Below are 22,748 nucleotides of genomic sequence, written 5' to 3'. Positions count from 1 at the left end.
ATTGCTTGTATAAATAACTTCTAGAAGATGACCAGATAAATACTTTCGAGCTTCTTTATTCTCTTGTGCAGCCACTCTGCCACTTCTACATCATCTCCATCATTTTCTGAGAGTTGGTCTTACTTAGGCATTGAAAAGTCTTTCGTCAGACACTCTTTGGCAAGAAAACTATTTTATTTTTGTTGTTTCATGTCGGATCCTATATCGAAGCAAAAGTTCGAACAAGATCTCCACCATTCAATACCATCTTGGAAGTAACTAGCATTGGAGCTATCACCATCCAAATACAGTAGCCACCGAACAATACTTGTGATCCTTACCTAATTTCTATGATTTAAACAGGGGCCAATTTTCAGTAGCAACGCTTACTACTCTCCATAGCAATGCTTACCATTCTCCAGAAACAAACAAAAATAAAAGCCTGATGATGGTACCTTCCGAACCGAAAAAGATATCCGAGACAAAAAGGAACCCTATATCCAACATAATTAACCTCGCCATGCATGTTTCTAAGATTTTTTTTTCAGACAAATTGATTTGCTTGACAGGAATAATTATTGTGTTACTTTTCTTTTTTGTTAAGCTTAAATATTAAAACAGAGAAGGGCCCTAAGCGTACAATAGCTTTAGAAACCTTTTGGCATCATCAGAAGCCAACATTTTCTGGGTCCTTTCTCCTAAACAACCGTCTCCCTTGCTAAAGCCGATCCTTTTCATGCGCATAAACGAGAATACCTCGTTTCTCTTTGGATCATCCCACCAAAAGTTATTAGCTTGGCGGCTTACACATATGAAGCATCCATCAACTTAGCATACATGGTATTCCCAACAGTTCAAAAGATTACCACATCACATCAAATCTATGCTGATAGTGATCAGATAATAAAGGAAAAAACAAAAAATTCTTGCTTCCTACTCCTAAGGGACCACTCTATGATGCTCCTCAGTCCAATCTAGCTAAAAATTTTATAAGATGACATAAACATCAAAGACAAACTCATCAAGAACCATTTATCCAGCGTTTAAATATTATCTGACCTAGATGTCACAACTTATAATTATTAGGCGGACCAAATTCACCGTAGACCTAAGATGAACTCACTTAATTCTTTTTTTTTTTTTTTTTTTTTTTTTTTTTTTTTTTTTTTGGGGGAAACAGGGGGTACATTAACCTCCACAAGGAGACCACTCAAACAGTGGAAGGTACTATAATATTTAATTATAGTACAGTGAACATAGGCCAGAAGCATCATAAAATACTAAAATTAGGGAATGCGAGGTGGAATGTCTATTGCATCCACTGTCCATAATCCCATCAACTTTACCCACTACACAGAATAGTATCCAACTAAAATACCCTAAGACCAGGATAACTTGAGACGCTGTGTCCATTTATATTACATACAGAGCGCGCAAACAGAATATTTATTAAATTGTGGGGGAATGAGAAGATGGAATTTATGCTACATCCCACTAATATCACCACTCCCAACAACTTACCATCAATGGAATCATGGAATATATGGCCTTCGAACATCCAAATGCTTACATCAATTCCATTCAATTATCAAATCCCAACATCCACCCACATCCTTCCCCAGAAGGTTGAAGGAGGATAAAGGAAAAAAGAAAAAAGGAATCCGGAAACCAGGCAAAAACCCTAATGGATAGCAAAGTTATCTTAAATAAAAATGATAACCACCAAGCTCCTTAACTCATAATCCTACTAACAAGGTCGTGCATCTAATTTATTAATAATCCCGACTTGTCTTCAAATTAATGGAACCAATACCCACCAAGTTTGCAAATGCTTTGCGCTAACACTTCATTCAATTATCAACCTGAAGTACCATCAACATTTTCCACCAAAAGATTAACAAGGAAGAGTCAAGAGATTTTTTTTTTTTGCTAAAATAAAAATTTAGAAATATATTTAATAAAATTAGAAAATAATAAATTTCATAGAGTACCCTGGACAAATAAGAAATCACCCAATTTACATGTTTAACCTGAAAGGCCACCCATCACTCATTGTCGTCTAAATATGTATCCCCTCCACCGCCTCTCTCGAGCCACCCTGGATTTTTTTTTTTTTTTTTTTTTGACAAAAAGAAGAAGAAGGAAGACCATTCCCAAGCCCCAAATGCAATAACAAAGCTACATGATAAGAAGAAGATCACCTCTCACAGAACATAGCACAAACGAGCCATAATAGAATTAGCATTGCTCTTACAATTCATCATCATCATCATAATAATAATAATAAAAGGCATTGCATCCCATTTATATCTTTCCCAGCAAGTTATCATTGACAACTTCACAAGAAAAAAAAAAGCTTTTGACATTCCAACATCAACATGCTCACATTAATACCACTCAATCACCAAGCCCAATAATCAACCACATTCTCCTCCAAAAGATCAGAAAGAACCAGAGAAAATGTTGCACAAAAGCATATTTCAATCATGCAAAGAAGCTAAAGCCCACAAGAAATCTAGAAAATTATTCAAGCCCAAATCAGTATATATCCATCTCAATATCTGCACCTCATTACCTCTATAACTAACACATACATGTGACAGGGTTCTTAAGAACAGTTCCACAGACTGATAATAAGAAAACCCAAGGAAGAGAAAGGAGGATGAAAACAGAACAAAGGAAAAAAAAAAGAGTCTATTGTTTACTTCTCTTTGCTCTAAAATTCTCTATTTTTCTTGATCATTGGAAGCCGGAACCTGGAGTATAGATGCGGAGATCGGGCCAGCCATTACCCCAGCAGCTGGAATCCCCCAAGAAATTCTCCAGCGCCGCAGGGTTATCATTACCGTTGCTATCGCCGGAGTTATGCAGCTGATCCATCCCAACACCAGTGGAACGGTTCAGATCGCCGGAATTCGGCAGCGCGCCGGCGGCAGACAAGGCCGAGCCGGAGCCGAAGCCATCCAGAAAGTTTCCGAAGCCTCCACTGGAGGCGAGCAGCGAACTGAAGCTCCCGCTAATGTCGAGTAGGCGGTCATCGGGGTCGGTGGTCGAAGAATAGAGGACGGAGATCGGCTCCGGTTTGGGAAGATGATCGGAGGAAGGGGGAGGCGGCGGGGACGTGGTGGAGGGCCGTTTGGAGGCGGTGGCGCCGGCTGTGGCGGAGGCGGCGGAGCGCTTGGAGTTCTTGCGGGTGCCGCCGCCGACGGGGATGTTGCGGAGGGCGCCGCCCTTGGTCCAGTACCGGCGGCAGTCCTTGCAGAAGTGGCGAGGTTGGGAGAGATTGTAGTTGTTGTAGTAGCAGAACTTGGTGTTGGTGGAGTCGCACCGGGGGCACTTGAGGTGCTGCTCCGGCTCAGGGAACGTGGGCTTCGCCGCCCCCTGGACCGCCGCCGAGCCTTGCATCGCTCGTAGTGGTGAAGCTCCTTGATTCCTTGGGGAAATGTGATCCCAAAAACTGGATTTTTATCACTCTTTTAGGCTCAAGATCAGATTTTTTTTCTCCCTGTTCGGGAATTGTCAGTGAATCAAATTCTCGCAACTTCAACAACTTAATCAGAAAACTAATATATTTCCGGTCGCGAGAAAACGGACTTTGAACTCAAATAAAAAAAAGCCACCTTTTTTTTCCCTAAACGAAGAGCAAAAACAAAAAAGTTTGGGTTCGTTTCGTTTTTGAGAGAGAGAAGAGTGGGACTTTCAGAGTGATCAACAGAAACGAGATACTTCCGGCAATAAAAAGCACCCTCTGAAAAATCTTCAAAAAAAAGGCAAAACTTCGTATACCTTCAATCCATGAAATGGATTTTTTTTTTTTTTGACTCGAAAACTAGTGGCAATTCTTCAGATTTCAACTCTGAAATCTAAACATCTATCACATGCACCACCAATACCAATATTCCCTAACGATGAAGAAAGCATACAAACTCTTGGATTTCCAGACAACACGAAAAGATCGAAGGAGGAGAAAAGATAGAAGAGGAGAGCAGGAGATAAAAATTTCTCAAAATCTCCAACGCGTTGGCCGCTTGTATTGGCAATCTTCGAGACCGGCAGGCAAGAAGAGCCGAGCTACCCTCCTTGCTTCCTCTCTTTTCAAAGCACTCTATTCCACCCTATCCCTTATTTTGTACCGGCGTTAACTATGGGAATATATAGTCGGCCTCACGAGAATTCCACTACCGCCCAATGGTTTTAATGGGTTTGGCTTTTCCTTGGCTTTACTGCGAACCTCCCCTGTGGCGTTGCCACACAGCGTCGGCATATTCGCTGTCATGTGGTAACTTCAGGCGGCGGAAGTCGGTCGTGTATTGTGGTTAGGGTCGGGGGGTTGTGGTGTCGTCCTGCGTTCCCTCCACGCTTACCGAGATAAAATCCTAAGAAGATCTCCGTGATGGAGAAGCCATCGACCGGTGTCGGTCCCATACACCCTGCGTTTTTATTGTGTCGTGCCCGATCTTCTGCCGGACGAGAAGCATCGAACGGACTGTGTTTCCTCACGCGCTTGTGATGATGTTCTCAGGCTCAGGCTCAGGCTCGCATCCGCAGCGCGGTTTTTTTTCCTCCCGCTGCATGCGACTGCGAGTCGCAGGCTTCCCTTCTGCTGCCACGTTGCTTATACAGCGAGTTGGTATGCCCATTAATAACAAGGAAAAGATCAGGCTTTTGGTCAAGACATTACCTGGCTCGGATTGCTTTTCCGTTTCATGTCTATTAGTTTACGTTATAATGGTAAATAATGATCAATATTTTATTTTCGGAATAAATCTAGCCAAAAATAATCACGATAGTTTTCATCAATTAAAAAACTAAAATTACTTTATTTAAAAGAAAACTAAAATTACATTTAAAATTTTATTCTTTTAATATTTATACCAATATAATTGAATTACTTCTAATAATAGACGTGAACTTACGTGTTCTCTTCATTAAATTAATACTAAATACTAATTAATGCTAGTTGTTAGATGGGGCTCCCCTTTAATTAGGTAATAACTACTTATTTTGAAATAATAAAGCCACGGGTAGATTGCGCTTAACCATGGTAACAAATTAGCTATTCTTCGCTATGTAATTAAATTTATAACTGATTTATTTTGAAATAAGAGAGAAAAAATTCATTAATATCTAGATTTTTATTAATTTATTTTTTTATACAGCTAAGTTCTGAATAAACTTTGTTTAAATAGTACAATTACTTCTATTTCAGACATTTAGAGATCCAAACAAGTAAAAAAAACTATGTTTCAAGACACTACTTATAATAGCTAACTTTGTGATATATCTGTGCATAAAATATATATTTTTCTTGCTCTCTATTCCAAATTTTAACCACAATATCAAAAATTAAAATCTTCTTTCTAATACTTATTAGGATTTTTTGCATGAATACCCTTCTAAATATCGAATTTCACATGAATATCTTTTCAAAATTAATATTTGCATGTATACCCTCGCAAAACACTTATTTTGCTATTATATCTTTTTTTTTATTATTTTTATTTTTGCATATCTATCCATACCATCTAGTGGTGTTTAAAAAATTAACGGTTTTAAATTAAAATAACTAAAATATCTTTAATGGATAGATATGCAAAAAAATAATATTTATAAACGATCGTGATAGAGAATAAAAAAATAATTTCAAAAATTTTATTTTATTTTTAATTAAAATAAATATAGTTTTTATTAACAATGTTAGAGAATATTAATTTAAGGATATTTGTGTAAAAATAATGTTTTATGAGGATAAAAAATAAATATAAATTAAGAGAGTATTTATGTAAATTTAAATTTTTAGAAGAGTATTCATGTAATAAAAAAAATATATCCTACTTATTATTTATCATATAATTTTTGTAAGAATAAGAGAACAAATGTGCCAATAACTGGAACCGTCCAGAAATGTTAATGACCGTTGTTATTTTAAAACCTGGCTGGCGGCTTCCATGGTAGTTCCTGATCGCAGCCTCTGCGACACAAACCGTGAAGCATGTACAACGCAGCCGGCTTGGCTTTGGAGCGGAAAGCCGATCATCAGAAGAATCACAGCGGTTGAATTCGTGGTTTTCGTTTAAGATTGATCAAGGCGAGTCTAATCTAATCTGATCTTATTGGCTGGAGTCTGGATCCGACGGTACGATAGGCGTGGCAGGGGGAGGGCGTAGCCGGTGGCAGCAGAGTAGAGTTTGCGTGCAGGCCAAGCAACCTCTGCGCCGAGCGATTCGTGGCAGCGAATCTCTGCCGTTCGTCCCTGTAACGGACAGCACCTCGGCCGTCCACCTGTGGCGCTTCTCGAGGCGCGGAAATCGTAACGTTCTCGGTCTACCGTCAAAGCCCCCACCCGTCTCTGACATCACACGTGTCGTACGTCGACTGCTCTCGGTACGGCTCCCCTCAGCTAATCCCATCGCCACCTTCTAAGAAATTTCGCGCGGCTTGACTCCAATAAAAGAAAACGCCATCTAGGGGCTCGCAAGGCTGGCGTCCGGACTGACGCGACGCATGATTTGGACCGTTGTTTGGGACTGAAAATCTAGAACGTTAATTGGATGCATCCAACGGTGCAAGACGGTCTGGCGACCGCCTGTTCTAAGTCTTCGCGCAATGGGAATCGCGGTCTATACGCAACGGAGCTGTAGGGAGAGTTGTGGGGCCCAGGTGAAGTGGGGAACGAGGGACGTCGAGTCCCATCGCGTCCATCCCCGGCGACCCGGCCCCACGTAAGCGTGCGGTCTCCGGGAGTTCGATGCTTGTGGGGTCCATTCTATTAAATATTCTCATAATATAATATAATAAGATGTTTACTTCTTTAAGACCGTATTATTGTAACGACTTATGTAACTCTCCCAAATTAGCTAGCCGAGAATTAGACCTCCATCCTTCTCTATTCAACCCCAATATATTAAAAAAATTAAATTCATTCAAATTTAATCATAAATATTATAATTAGCTCGTAATCAGTTCTAATGAATCCGTGCTGTAATATTCTCTAATCCATATAGATTATAGTCTGAATTCACTCTAATACCATTCGTAACAACTCAGAATTTTACCTAAATTAGCTAGCTGAAAGGTATTATTTTAGATTTCTTGATCATATATAAGTACTAAAAATTTATCCAACGAATAACCAACGTAGGGCTATATATACTCTCGGATGGATCCTCAAAACTTAACCTCCACGTGTCACATCTTAGATGGGTTATTTTGAGGTCTTCTGTTAGGTGCAGCTAGCCGGTAGCTAGCGTTGGTGATGGATGGAAATGGATAAGACGGAAGTATAGAAAAGGAAACGAAGTAAACTGAGGCGTTTCCTTAACGCGCGACGCAAGGTTTTCGGATAGGGAGCTCAGTTCGCGAGAAATGGTAGGGAGGCGTGTCATTAGGTGACGCGTGTCCAGTTTCACTTTGGAGGGGGTTCGACTTCGTGTGTTTGCTTTGGGTTCCGTTGGGGGAAGTCGGCGAGCTTGGAGAGTTGGACCGGGATGTAACAAAAGGTGGGCCCCGGAGCCGAGAAGCGGTCATGGGCGACGCACTACCCTCAAATTTCGCTATATTGGAAGTCGCTGTCCAGGGACGTACCAACTACCTGGGCCCACCCTACTAGCCACGAGCCCATGATAACTAGTGATGTTTACGGTCCAAGGCAAATGGGGCCTACGACATCGTTTCAGGTAACAAACAGCTTCGAATGATAAGTTATATTTTTGATCCTCCAAACTTAATTTAAATTTTTAATAAGCTCCTAGATTTCCAAAGACTTAAATTTAAATTATTTTTTCTTGTCAAAACTTTTTACTTACACTAATCAGTCATTACGTTACCAATTATATGGTATAAATTATTTAGATTGATAATTACATGACCAGTTGATGATGACGTGATATATGAATGATGATATAATATAATGGATGAAATTTTTTATTTTGATGATGATGTAGTATCTAAACGATGAGGTAGGATACAGGTGATGGTATGACATATGTTGTAAATTTTTTATTCAAAATTATATAATCGCCGAGTATTATGTCATCAATACTATATATTATGTTTTTGGCCTTTTAAATATCTCAAATACTTTTATTTGCATGAAACGGAAGGAGCATGAAAGATAAATATAAGAGAAGTAGAGTGCGGCAACATTCAGCATTTCCAACAACGAAAACAAAGTTGTGAGGCTCCTTATAGCTCGACTTTATAATAAATTAAATCATAGTTTTATTAAAATTTATTATAGCTCGACAAATACACTGAACTCCAGGTCTTCTCAACCCATCCTCACGTTCCAGGGCCAGGTGAGTGGTGGTGGAACAGTGAGCTTGACGGGATTCCGGCCAGTTTTGGACCAACAGCAGCGTGGTTCTTCCTGCAACGTCTGACAAAAAGGAAGACGGAAAGCGGAAGCCAAAATGGATGGTCTTACGCGAGAGTGCTCTTAAACAAATCCAATCACGATGTTTGATCTTGGAGAACGACGGTGCATCAACTCAAGCAGTGCTTGAGAACTGTTCCACCTCGCTCGACCCTCTTCAGGCAAAGCTCTGTGAAAAGAAATGGCGAGAAGACTGGCTTTTGTTATCCATCGCCCTCATTGTTTCTCCATGTAGAATTCATGTCCTTGCTCGGTTGCGTCAAGTTTTGTTCCATCGTTGAGAGTCCCGAGAGGTAGTAGGTACAGATTGACCAGAAAGAATGTGACAATGGGTTATTTAGGTTAAGAAAAGAAAGAGGAAAAAACAAGGCATTTGGTGCATAGACTTGCAATCAAGTTTTGCTTACTACGCTCCTATTTAGTCACGGGATAAGGGTCCATTCCAAACAAATAGGGCTGTTAATGAGCCGAACTACTCGGACTCGGCTCAGTAAAAATCCGGCTCGGGCTCAGGCTCGACTCGTTAGTCAAACGAGCCCGAGCCCAATATGAGGCTCGTTTACATCCAAGCTCGAGCCCGAGCTCGAGCTCGAGCAGCTCACGAGCCCAAACGAGCTCTAGTCTCCTACTGAAAAACCTTATTTCCGCACCATAATTTATAAAAATCTGACAACATAGAGAAAAATAGCCTATTATCGAGCCCGAGCCCGAGCTCGGACTTGTTCTGGTGCTCATAATTGAAACGAGCTTTACGAGCTTAAGCCCGAGTATTGGCTTTGCCAAGCAAGCCCGAGCTTGAGCCCGAGCTTCGGTGAAATGAGCCGAGTCGAGCTCTCCCAGGCTCGGACTCGGCTCGGCTCGTTAACAGCCCTACAAACAAACAGCTGTGATCCTGGGTTATACCGGACTATAGATTACTCTATCAGCATGAGCTTATTCCAGCTTATTTAGGTTAACTCCAATCCTGGTTTATAGGAGACCATCGATTACTATATCTGCATGCCTTTATTCCGGTTTATTTTGGTTATGCCCATGAAGATGTGGTGCATGCAACACGTTGCCAGATTTTGCTTGCTATCTTGAATTTCATGTGGGCAACTTGTTCTAAGAACAAGTATAACAGACTTGGCATTTGATGCCACAAGATGCATAATATTAGCCCATCAAAACTTTGTTAGTAGATAATTTATATCAATATATCCATTCCATTATTAAAAGCAATATCCTAAGCGGTAAGCAAGCAGCATGGTTTGCATGAGATATTCTGAAATATGTTTGCATATAGATTGTTATTAAATTTGGTTAGTAGATAATTTATATCAATATATCGGTTCTATTATTAAAAGCAATATCGTAAGCGGCAAGCAAGCTACATAGTTTGCATGAGATATTCTGAAATATGATTATATATAGATTGCTATTAAATTTGGTTAAATTTTTAAAAAGATTCTGAACTTTATGCCTCAATTTAATTTAAATCCTGAACTTTAATTTCTCGTATCTCAACTTCAGAACTTCTTGACTTGTTTACAGTGCGAACCCTTCATCACTCAGATGTTAAATAATTAATAAAAAAAAGGCACATGCCTTGCACCATTTTTGTTTTTTTTTGTTGGTACAATGGTAATCACCCAATTCTAGAATAGGTGCCGTCAACAGAGTCATAAGTGAGGAAATGGCGCAAGAATGAGAGAGAGGCCCCTGATGTGTCCAGAGGAACTTTCGAGAGTATTGAATAGCATAGGTAGCAACTCAGTCTGCAGCTTTATTCGTCTTCCGGTATATATATGCACGGTCTGAAAGGCACTGCACATGTCCTTTCAATTTACTTACATGGCACCATCAGAGCTCCCAAGGCTGACATTCCCATACCAGGATAACGGTAAATATACATGTGGATTCACTCTTCTGCATCCAGAGCTCCAAGATCTGCACAGGCGGATAGAGCAATGGTAATGGTAATCAAATCGGGCATTACATTTTCTAGGACGTTTCGTTGAACACTCGGTGTGCATCGTTTATGCTTCCCCCATCTCTGACCACATGCTGATGAGAGCTATTTGTAAAATTATGTAGAATGGGCTCAAAGCCGAGAGTTATAAAAAATGTGTGGAGCTGGGTTCCTTTCCACTCGGAACGATGACTTGGGTCTGTGCTCAGAGAACACGAAGGAGCGCATTGCCGTCAATGGAGGAAGGTCCTCTTCTCTGCAAACGCCCAAATTGCTTGAAGGGCTTCTTGGTCGGCAACCATTTGCATTTCTGTTGGAGGTGGTCGCGGCTAAGCCTACTCTTTCCTGCGTGAAAATGGCTAGACGTGAAGCCGAGGGAAACAACGTAGCCTTACTTCTTCTTCTCCTTCTTTTCTTTCTTTTTTTTTTTTTCCTAGACTGGGTGATTCATACAACACGTGTACAGATGCATCCAATAAAATTGAAAAATATAATATCATGAAACTTCCGAGGCAGCTCTCCATCCTCCGCCCATAGTGTGCTACTGGTATGGTTAGCCATGCATATGGCCACCCAATTCATAGCCTCGTTGGCTTCTCTAAATACATGCTTCGCCTAGACAACCCTTCCGTCCCTCATCATCATCATCTAGATATCGTGAAATCAAGAGATGGTCAGCAGCAACGACGTAGCCTTACTTCAATTACTTATTTAACATCTGATTTCAATGACGGAGGGGTCACATTGCAAACGAATTATTAAGTACAAGAGTCGAATGAGTTTTAAGTTACATTGGGGCATAAAGTTCAGATTATTTTATGAAGTTCAGCCTTTTTTTTTATTAGGCTATTCATGCATATCTGTCTAAGTTGAATCCCAACTTAGCATATTAAATGCATCTTGTAATCCAAACATGAATGATTTTGCAATAATGGAGCCTTACCACGTTTACAGTTCTAGCATCTTTTTCTCATGAATCTACCCTTTATATCAAGCCCCGTTATCAGAAAGTCAGGTTTCACTTACTTGGAGCGGCTCTTAAGCTGGGCCTTGAACTAGCCTGTTATGAGAAACAACCAAGAAAGATGGCGTTCACCAAACTAGGCCCACCAATTGGTCCATTAATTGTTGATTTTCTTTATCCATGAGAAACCGATCAAGGTCTTAGCATTAAATAACCTGTGGGATGCTATGATTCTTGGTATTAGAACCAGCATCAGCCACAAACTGAGCCACATCCAACCTATATAACATGAGTAGAATTTCCATATATCACAGAATGCTTCCTGCTTGCCACAAAAATTCACATCATACCTGCTACAAGAAGGGACCGCTTCTACTAAATATCATTTCTCAAGGTTTTTTAAAACCTCAACACCAAAATACATAGTTTTTTTTCCTCTAATCAAAACTGACCGATACCAGAAGAATCAATGCTAGTTAAAGTGTTGGTTTTCTGCAATTCGGCAAGATACCACATATAAAGTATAAGATGCTTGGATATGCGACCTGAAAGGGAGACCATTTTTATCCAGAAGCGGAAATAGAGGAAGATTGGGCAGTGAATTCGCCATAGGAAACGCATCACTGATTTTGATCATCAAATGAAAAGACTTCACCAAAAAGAGGTTCAGAATCACTCCACTGACCAAGCAGCGAGAAAAAGATTACAGACACGAAGTATATAACCAAGAAAAATTACAGAATCTGGCCTCATATAACATTTTTTTATTGCTAAAATCACAAGTGGATGACTAATAACTCCTGAAAAAATACTATTTATACCTGTGAATTTAAAATTATAAGATAAATCGCCTATTTATTGCCACAAGCCCCATATATGCACAATGAAAGGGAAAAAGAAGTAATACCTGCAGTTAGGCTCGATTTGATCGAAGTGACTGAAAATGAGCCATAATGGAATCATAGTCAGGCAGTTTTGGGTGTACATGAGAAGCATTTTTATGTGAGCTTCCATGTGAACTTGATTCTCTGCTTGAACTTGATGTCTTTGAGTTTGCACCATTATCTGGAACGAGAGGTTGTGCTGAATCACGATGCGATGACTCTACTAGACTCCCCTTGAATGTTGAAGATTCAGTCTTCAAAGGTGTCACCAAAGATTGCTCAGCTGATGAATTTGATTGCAGAGACTTGGAACTCTCCTTCCCATCTAAGTTTCTGGCGTGGGTTCTTTTGTTGGAAAAAGATTCAGTTGCATAAGACCTTGATTGAAAGGCCTTATTTTCCATATCAGGGACGGTTGTCATTTCAGATCGATTAATAGTTCTTGAGATACTACCTTTTTTACCCATTGATGGTATATCTCTTGTCCGCCGAGAGAGCTTTGCATCTATATTGCCTCTTCTTCCAATAGCATAGCCTGACTTCAGATCTTCTTCACCACTATTGTCCAAGCCAAAGTAGTTCACTGGCATACCTGAGCTTGATTCAGAATAAGGCTTGATGTGCGGTTTCTGGTCATACAGTTCCTGCTTCGGAACTTCAGAACTTAACATTGTCTTGCTTGGGTGGGAAACAGTTGATTTCTCCCTAACGGGGGAAATATCTGGGCCTTCTGTTGGTGTGGAAGAAGCATCTGTGTGATGCCCCCTTCCGACTGTATGATGTTCCTGTTCATTACTACCTGGATTGAAATTTGTTCCTGTGGATCTTAAACTTGATTCTTTGTAATCTTTCCTGTGCCGTCTCTGAACTGGGACCTCGGTGCTCGCAGGGGAATCATCCACGTCAGAGACAATAGGTTTCTCAATGATAGAAGGAGAATCATCTGAGGCTTGCTTTGATGGGAGTGAACCACCAACCAAGGGGGTCCTTACATAAGGTGGACGATGGTAACCTCTATTTTTAAATCCACCACTTAACCTTCCCAGGTTCAAGCCTTGCCCACTTTCATAGCTCTCATCTGAAATTACAGAATCTTCGATACCAGGAGGCGATGAGGGTATTCCAAACTTGTCCATAGTTTCAGCCTCATCCAATGATGAAACTCTTGGCGATCGCCAAGACTGTGGCTCTTTTTCTCTTGGGCTGATATCCGACCCGTTCATAGAATCATCAGGGTTCCTCTTATCATATCTTGGAGATGGCTGGTTGCCATGCCCACTGAAACCAGAACTTTTCCTGTATCTATTAGAAGAGATTGGTTCTGCTTCACGAGTTTTCTCATTAATATCACAGTAAGATGAAAGAGAATTTGTTTTAGCTCCATCAACACCTTTCTTCTCCTTAATGTAAGTTGTTTCATGTGTAGATCCTGTTGGTGGTGAGCCTTTTGCGGAGCCTCTCTGGATATGAAACAAATTCTGAGGTTCCATAGCTTCTGTACACATGGACTGGTCTATCTCGTAATCATCCTCAGAGCTGAGGCCATCCGAATCATAAGCTGGAGGTATATTATCAGACTGTGATGGACGAGTACCTTTATTGATTGTTTCCGAATACTCTTTATGGGGTTCTGTCACAAAAGGTGATCTAGCATCAGAAACCAGGGATTTACTTTTTTGCTGCCTAGGACTCCAAGGTTCCCTATTTGATGAAAAACTAGAAGACTGTTGCTGCATAAATGAATCCAACAAGTTTCCCCCTGTCGAATGACCATCAGTATCAGAACTATAGTCATCAAAGGCTGCAGCACCATAGTCACCTATTGTAGTATTCCTCTCAGGATTATCCCAAATGGTATCACCATCAAATGCATTAAAAAGCTGGGAAGAGGCTGGTTTGCTTTCATGTACATTCCCTGAACCTACATCAGCATGCTCGACTTTCTCATTGTTCTGATGTTGCACTGCATATTCTGCTTCTGAGAACCTTTTTGGAGTATAATTGTATGCCTCTGAATCAGCTTTTTGAAGACCGAACTCTGAAACATCATCATTGATTGAAGAGGTGCTTGAATGAGATGGAGATCTACTCGGCGATATATTGCCAACAGTTCCATGGCCATCATATATATAGTGGGCGTCTCTCATAGTGCTAGATTCTACTACTTGGGGTTTATGCATCTCGAATTTCATCCCTTGGAAGCTTTTCCCTTCGTTCTCCTCCATTCTTACAGACTCCCTAACAGGGCGTTCACCTTCTGGCCTCGAGCCTTTCGAAGTGCCAGGCGCAGCTCTGATAACATGGACGGTTGATTCCTGTGACCCAGAAAAATTTTGTCTAGAAACATTCCCATGGCTTGCAAGTTCAGCAGCAGCTCTAGCAGCTATGCTAGCCCTTTCTGCAGATTCTGCAGCTGCCTGAGCAGCAGAAGTTGCATCCTTAAATTCCATATTCCAATTTGACTGACTTAAGGCACCATCTTCCTTAGAATATGAAAACTTAAATTCTTCCCCTCCAGATCTATTTTCTGTTAGTGAGCAATCATAAGAGGTCATAAATCTTGCATGTAATTTGAGTATGCGATGAAACAAAAATAAGAGATTCATGAATGAAGGTTATGCTTCTCATACCTGAAGTTTTAGGAGTAGATTGAGAAGACATAGGTACCGAACTGTCAGGAGTGTTCATGCCTTCATGAGACAATGTATTGAAATTGTTTGGTTTGCTGGTCACAACATTCTCAGGCATTTCCCTAATTGATACATTCACTTGGTCTGGATTGACACTAGATGATTGCATTGCCATCTTGCTGGCACTGGTAAAAGATGTAGGGCCATTCTGCTCCATCACAGATTCAAGAAACCTAGTTGTCAGTTTTTCATGCAGGGATCTAGAGCCACACATGCAACTGAAGAAATTTATAAAGCCCATATTTTACCAGCAGATCATCATTAGGCTTCTTAATCTGCTCCTGAAATGCTTCTGGATCCCATTTGACATTATGTTCTTGGGCAATTGCAGTCAAGGTCTTGATTTTTGCCTCAACATCAGGTGCCCTTGCTGACAATTTCTCAACCACCTAAATTTCAACAATGTGAAAGAAAAACAATGAAAAACATGACTGGTAGGTGAAATTCAAAATACCTGATTATCTCACAACCATGAAAACATAACCGACCACGATCATGAACAATCTCCCCTCTCCCCAGTGCTACCCCACACACTCACAAAACACATGCACAGACGCACACAAAAAACATGCAACAAAAATTTAAAACCTACCATACGGCTAACACCACATTCTGGTCGAACTTCAAGAGCTGCAGTAATGAACTCTTTCCCATATTTTGCTAGAAAATGCTTGCGAATTTCCATAAGTTCTGGTATGTCCGCACATCTTGGGGATGCAAAAACAATGCTAGCTACAGCCTCTTTCAGATCAATGGGGCAGCTCCTAGTAACAAGATAGTAACAAGATTATAAAAAGATCAAGCAGTCCGATAAATGACCTCTAACTCTAATGTAGTCAAAATTTATCCAAAGAATGACAATCATATGATGTTGAGCAAAAATATTATTTATCCATAAGACAAATATATAAGATGCATAATCCTGAAAAAGCAAGAGATGCATGTTGAAGTCCTGAGAAAGATTCAAGTAAGAAGAAACTGAACAAATTCTGTGGCAACACAGAGTCAGCATATGCATATACCATCATGAATTGCAGCTTTGTAGTTCGGATTGGATATTTTTGTTATAACATAAATTTAGGCAGGTACCTTTTGACCTTCATGAATTGGAGCTCATGATTTGTATTTGGGTGTTACGAAAGTTTATGCAGTCCATGTGATTCCATAATCTTATAATGCCATCGAGATGAAAGCTGAAACTTTCTAGGCGTTGACTTTTCAACTAGACTCCCATGTCCAGCTTGAGGAATTTGTATGGATATGTACCAACAATTTCAATACACATCAGAAGCTATGTTTATCAGATTCTTGCACGAAGGATGATAAAGATTGGTGGACACTTTTTGGATTCTAAAGATTAGTTGAAAGTCTGGTTTTATCAACCATGAGTCCTCTTTTTGGATTCTAAAGATTAGTTGAAAGTCTGGTTTTATCAACCATGAGTCCTAAATGACTTGCAAATGAATCCCACCGTGGTATTAGAAATGGACCGCCATCGATGGAGCTTGGTTAAGAATGGAGGTAGTAAAAGCTCTGGTGGAATGTCATATATCTTATACCCTTGAGCTAAATTTGGTGTTCCAAGCAGTAACACATATTTGACAACAATACTCTGTGCAAGTCATACAGAATTAAACTTTAAATGTTCTGAAGCATTTTGTAAGGCAACATGCATAATCTCTTCTTAATCCTTTATGATGCTCATGCCCTTTTATATTTAAGTAAATTAACAGTCTCATATTACACGATTTATACTTGTTGCCACCTTTGAGGTATATGAAGGTATCATTAACCCATTAGCTTGGCACTTTTCAGCACTCACATCAAAAAGTCACAAACATCATAGGTTTTCAAATCAAAGGTGACATCATCATGATGATATAAATTGAACTATTTCTAATCAATTCACACGCAACAACAAAAAGCACCATCAATTATATATAATACAAAACACCATAATGCATATTATTTTTTAAAGTTTCATATTTTAGACCGTAGAAGATTGGTAAAAATATGATTAAGCATTTTCCCAACTTGCTGCATCAAACAAGTGGATACATGTCTAAATATGATAAGAAAGATTCTGTAAATTCTATTGATATCACATAAAAGGCAAAGCCCCTAAAAATATGCTCAGTCACAACTTTTACCATAACCCTTGTTACATCAAAAATTTAAAAGTTAAATTAAGATCTCAACAGAGAGAGTGGGTCCTGTGTGGATTCCATAGGACAGTAAATTTTTTCTGACACACACACACACACACACACACTGTTTTGAGTATCAAGAGACATACTATGACAAAAACTGCTTGATCCAATAAAAGCACAAACTAAACATTTCCATAGAGGTGACATTTACAGAGCAATCTAAAGAGATCTTCTAGCACACCTCAACGTGATGTTTAAGTTTAATTCATAGACAGAAGCTACAGCCAATGCAGACAGTAAAACACTAAATTATATCAAAAGACAAAGAAACCAGAAAACCTCGCTCGGAAAAGGGTCCTCTGTTTTGGGAGTTTGTCAAACAGCTAGCAGGAAAGAAAAGACATGAGATGGGGAAAACAGTAAGGAGAGATTATGAAGACAAATTGGCTTGAGTACAGCTGGTCTAAGGTGGCAAAGGGTGGGTGGTTCTTTCGAACAGGCTTATCTGCACAAAAGGGGATCCACATGGGTCAGAATATTCATGTATAGCTTTTTAATAATGCAGCAAATTCTTTTCACCATGTAGTCCATCAATTACTAGAAGAAACTAATAAAGAAGTGTTTTTTTTTCTCATTAAAAAAATCAAGGATAAGCGATACAATTATCTCATATGTGTGAAATTATATATTAAAAATTTTTAAATTCTCTAACACATGCAACATTTCTCATGTGCATGTACATATAGCTAAGATAATAGGGAAATTAAGTGCACCAAACCAGATAGAGGATGCTCTAGATGTAACGTAGTTTTTGAGGATGAAATTGAACAGAACAATGAAAAATGTCTAGTTTTACATACTTCTGTGACTCAATTATTGGCAAACGTGCCACAATAAGTTCACAGTATATCTCAATGAGATCATATGCTGACATTGTCTTCTCCTCCCTGATCACATGTTCAACCTGAAAAAGCAAGAAGAAGGTCAATCCACAGGCAGGTTTGCAGAAGAATGATAATTAGATTTCCCATTTCTGTGTTCTTGATGGCTAATGCTGTACCTCCATCAATGGTCAATTTCAGGTAAAAATCACATAAATATATAAGGTGCCATTAAAATAATTCCAGGTCTAAGTCAGCAGTAAAATGTGAATCATTTATCAGTCACTCGTAAACGAATTGTCACCACATTGTCAAATAATAACTGCTAAAATGAAATTAACTCGAGATAGCTGATTTGTATTGTACAACCAATACCATGGTCAAGACAGAAGACTGCACTCAATTTTTAATTAATCATATAATACTATCATCTCAGTATCAAATCTAGGAGACTCCAACATCAAAAGGTCCACCCATCCAAGTACAGAACACTTGCTTCAGAAAAAAAGCATATACCAAGTTTAAATAAAACTAAAGTGATGAAAATTTTACAGTTCTTGTTCTTCTAAACCTCCCAGAAGGCTGTGTGGCAATATCCTCCATGTCAAATGAAGGATGATTTCAAGCAATAAGCCGCTCGCTCACTCCTCTCCCAGTGAAAGGAAGTCATGAATTATTTGAAATTCAAAAATCCTATGCATGTGCACAAATTTTGAAAGATGACTGACAGACTCCTCCAGCACACACTTAAATCCAGAATTGAAATTTAAACGACTAATATTATAGTAAGGCCCTCAACAATTCATATGACAGCAATGAGATGTCATATTATTCAGGTTATCAGATTAATAATATCAATAAATGAATCCGAATAGATAAACTTAAAATGAGATTCTGAAAACCAATTTCAGGTCAGAATATTTATCATGGCCATATGCAAATCCAATCCTGCTGTATGGTCAGGTTATAGTTTAATTAAGCACCAGTAAAATCCTCACTATTATGCATCAGGGCATCAGATGCATCAGGGAAAAAAATAAATTCAGGACAAGTGATGAACAGTGTTTTCCTGGAATATAATTATAAAATTATGCAAACATTATCTCATATTGTTCTCCAGATTATACTCTTCTTTTTTAGTACAAGCAATTTTGAATTAAGAACAAACAATGAAAATATCTCTCTTGAAGAAAATTTTGAAATCATAGACATGCTGATACTGTTCTCTTGATTTTCCTGTTGTGGCGCTGGATGATGATGCAATGGAGAAAGAAGTTGTGCTGTGTACTATATCAAAAAACCTAAGGGTTGTCAGATCTAAACGTCAGACCCAAAACTCTCCAAAGTCATTTCTTTTATAACCAGGATTGCTTGTTCGCAGTTTTTGTTCCCAGCTTGAATGAAACAAAGTACTCTAAGTATATCCCTATATAAAGGAATTCCCATCCATTGACACCAGAAAGGCAATAATATTATCATATCTCCGTTCAGAATAAGTTCTGCTTTGGACCCTCAGATCCACAATGAAGTCCTTCCGATGTGTGTTTATATCGAGCAAAAGATCAGTAAATTTGTTCTACAATATAGTGAATCTGTGTGATGTTATTGAGGAAATTCCCTTGTTTCATCTAATACTCATTAGCTAAAACAGAAGTTCAGCCAATTGGGGCTCATATATCCCCCATGGTTATTCTATTAAAATTAAGTTGCATAAGTTTCACAAAAAAAAATCTAAATTTTAGTACCATTACAAATTTAAAGAAAAATCATATACACACCAAACTATTGCTTCTTGTGGTTTTAGGAAACTTCGTTGTAGATTACTCTAAATTAAAGAACCATAATGAATCTTAACCTAAGTCAACTATCGGAGGATTATTAGTCTGATCATGACAGCGACAATTATTCACTTGACATAAATTTTTTGTCAATACGAACCTAATCATATCAACGCCCAGTGAAGAGGCCGATCAGCAAATTTGAGTTTGTGATCCTAAGAGATAGGATCTCGCACGAGATCGAATAATATTACAACCTTTCATAATATAAAGGTGAGTCGGGGCAGAAAGAAGCAGAACGAACCCGGATCCGAGCGGTCTGTTCCTGGCCGGAATCCAGAAGCTGGGCCAAATCCCGCTTCATCTGCTTCAATAAAACCTGTCTCTTGTTCTTCAACAGCTTTATTCGCGCCCCCGCAAGCTTCAGCGACGTCTTGCTGCCACCCAATCAACCAAAATCAGCAAAATCCCGTCACAAAATTAACAAAAACAAGATTCAATTCCCCAACAATAAGATCCAAAACCAATGAAAACTCCAGATTTGCAACAGAAAACACCAAAAAGAAAGCAATCTAGGGCATCGAGGAGGGACCGTGATTACCACTTCCCCGCCTTAAAGCTCTTGGGGAGCATATCCGAAATCTTCGATTTGGCGTGCATCGCGCTCCCGAATTCGATCAAGTGCAGAGCGGAGATGGAGAATAATTTGGGTTTTGCTCTCCCTTTAGGATCGAACTTGATTTATTTGCGCGTCTCGGTCGACGGTGGGGACCGGAAGAAGGGAAAAAATATTGCGCGGGCGACGGAAGTTTCGGTGGGCGTGATTAAGCGCGCCTCCTCGACGACTCCTCGCTTCCTTGCGACGAGCCGATAACTATATTAAAAAGAAAAGAAAAGAAAAAGAAATGTGCCATAATGACGGAACTGCCCTTGAAGCAGAAGGGTGAACAGTTGCCGTTTGGCAGGACTAAACTGGCTGACACGGGAGGGGCATTCCTGGGAAACACGGGATAAGCACTAAGCAGCTATCATGTTGGGCCCACCTTTTAGCACACGCTAGTAAAGTACACGCGGCAAGCTGAGATTTTTTTTTTATATACAAGAGCGGCACCAATCGGATACAATCATGGCCAACAAAATTAAAGAGCAATTAGCTAAAAAAAACTCGTAGTCTAGTAAAATAAAACTTTCTGAACGATGTGCAACAAAAAAAACCAATTCAATCAGTTGTACATTTCATTTTTCTGTAAATGTATGTGGCCAAATAAAAATCGCATTTTTTAGAAGTCGACAGATATTGTAGAGCAACGGTCTTTCTTCGGCAGTGCACCTTCGATTTCGGATCTATCCGATCATAGACGGTTGCCCTCCCAGCTGTGAATTTTGAAGAACCATTCCAGCCGGAGCGGTTCGATCACCTTCATGTGATTAATCCCTGGACGGGGACGTGGGGGCAAATTAATGAACGGCGGAGACCGCTAGTCAGGATCTGACCTTAGAAGTCGAAAATGGGAATGGAAATGAGGGGAAGAAAGAGGAGGCCCCACGCGCACCCAACCCCGTGGACGTGGAAGATCCTGTCACGTGTCCAACACGGCAGATGGCGCGTACTTTCTCTTGGAGTTGGACCTGCAAAGGAAGGCGCTTCCTTACGCAGAAGGGGAAGCCGAATCGTGCAGGTCCCGCGTTGACAAAACTAAATGTCTCGGTACAGCCAAGCGCGGGGCCCCAAGTTTCGACCACCAAGAGGATTTTGACTGGTCTTTTTTATGGGGCTGAAGCAACCTGCTAATGATTTCGCCCTTGTTATGGGATGACATTATGTTTGATACCATGATAGGGAGCAAATCTCACATCATTCTAGCCAATGCTGTATGGTTGCTATGAAAATCTATTCTCTCCTAACCAGTTGGTAAGACGGTTACAAAGTAATCTATCTATTCAATCTTTTGGTTATTCTCTAGTTGCTTTTACGGCACAATTTGGACGCTGGGGTATTGCCTCTTAACTATCTTTTATTGGATATTCCCTCTCCCTGGTGTCTTAAAAGTCAACTTTAATGGCTCAGTCAGGGGTGATAAGGCTGCAGCAGGGTATGTCATTAGGGATCACTATAGCCGGTTGATCAAAGCAGCAGGTAAATTAATTCTTAAATTTTAGTACCTTATGCAAAGCTTCTTGCAGCATGGTATGGCATTCATGCAGCCCTTCATACTTACAAGGCACTTAAGGTGTGGGTTGAAGGGGATTCAGCCACTGTTATCGCTTGGATAAACTCTTCTCCTTCTTATAGATTGCATGTTAATCCACTTTTGAGGGATATTTGGCAATGGAAGTCTATCACTTTCCAGGCATGAGGCATCCCATGTGTTTCGACAAGCTAATCTGATTGGGTAGCACCTCAGGCAATCAACTATCAGGAGGTTTTGTATCAGGATTCTTCCCTGGTTCCACTGGACTTTCATAGTATTTTGTTAGCTGATGCATTATCCTGTGCACAATGTAAGATGATAACTTTTTCTTCTTTTCTTTGGCCGTGGGCCTCTTGTCTATCAAAAACAACAACAACAACAACACAAAACAAAAAGCAACCTGCTAAAAAGGTTTATCTTGTTGTTTCCATATGAGCCCCTACATGTGTTACATTAAAGAGTATCTGTCAGAGGGTTTTATTTTTTTTATCCAGAGGATGGTTTTGATGGACAGTTGGGATAGTGTAGCTAAAAAAGGTGCATTTGTCAAAGATGAGCATGGTTTAAAAGCATAACCTACATACAAATGAAGTGAGCAAGGGATGGAAGATCAGCCCACACTATAATCATGCAGGTCAAAATACCTAGAGACGTACCATTAAAGCTACAACCCAGAACCTCAAGTTTCTGAGGGAGGGTTGTCACCACCAGGGAAAGCCCTGGTTCACCATGACGTTGTACAATTAATTCTAGCCTTGTAGGTTATTCATCATAGACTTATCTATGATTTAGATTCGCGAAATGCAACCTTTTACCAGAAGATCATTTCGCTTCATTTACATTTTCGAAATTTAAGAAAAAGGGTTAGGTTATTATCAAATGTCATTAGATAACGTCAATGAGTG

General features: G+C 39.8%; 2 protein-coding genes across 6 annotated transcripts; both read right to left on the bottom strand.

Moving 5' to 3' along the window:
• Positions 1-2,477: 2,477 nt before the first annotated feature.
• On the bottom strand, positions 2,478-4,255 carry LOC103712936 (dof zinc finger protein DOF3.1-like). Its single transcript, XM_008799647.5, has one exon. The coding sequence runs from the start codon at positions 3,382-3,384 to the stop codon at positions 2,719-2,721; it is 666 nt and encodes a 221-aa protein (XP_008797869.3). The 5' UTR covers positions 3,385-4,255; the 3' UTR covers positions 2,478-2,718.
• A 7,640-nt stretch (positions 4,256-11,895) lies between these two features.
• Positions 11,896-20,515, bottom strand: LOC103712964 (uncharacterized). Of its 5 annotated transcripts, none has more exons than XM_039125301.2 (8): positions 20,253-20,515; positions 19,956-20,088; positions 17,853-17,956; positions 15,435-15,606; positions 15,091-15,231; positions 14,783-14,990; positions 12,176-14,679; positions 11,896-12,089 (listed from the first exon to the last, which is right to left on the bottom strand). In XM_039125301.2, the coding sequence occupies exons 1-7, from the start codon at positions 20,309-20,311 to the stop codon at positions 12,182-12,184; spliced, it is 3,315 nt and encodes a 1,104-aa protein (XP_038981229.2). In that variant the 5' UTR covers positions 20,312-20,515; the 3' UTR covers positions 11,896-12,089; positions 12,176-12,181. The 5 variants fall into 5 exon arrangements, with proteins under 5 accessions (XP_038981229.2, XP_088565837.1, XP_088565842.1 ...); XM_088709711.1 differs by having other exon boundaries at positions 11,896-11,948; XM_088709716.1 differs by having other exon boundaries at positions 19,812-20,088; positions 20,253-20,502.
• Between the last annotated feature and the right edge of the window lie 2,233 nt (positions 20,516-22,748).

The sequence above is a fragment of the Phoenix dactylifera genome, chromosome 1, assembly GCF_051530095.1.
Source record: "Phoenix dactylifera cultivar Ajwa chromosome 1, Ajwa_hap1_PhDact_Kaust_v1.1, whole genome shotgun sequence".
Classification (NCBI taxonomy): Eukaryota; Viridiplantae; Streptophyta; class Magnoliopsida; order Arecales; family Arecaceae; genus Phoenix; species Phoenix dactylifera.
This window is presented reverse-complemented; position numbering and strand designations above follow the sequence as displayed.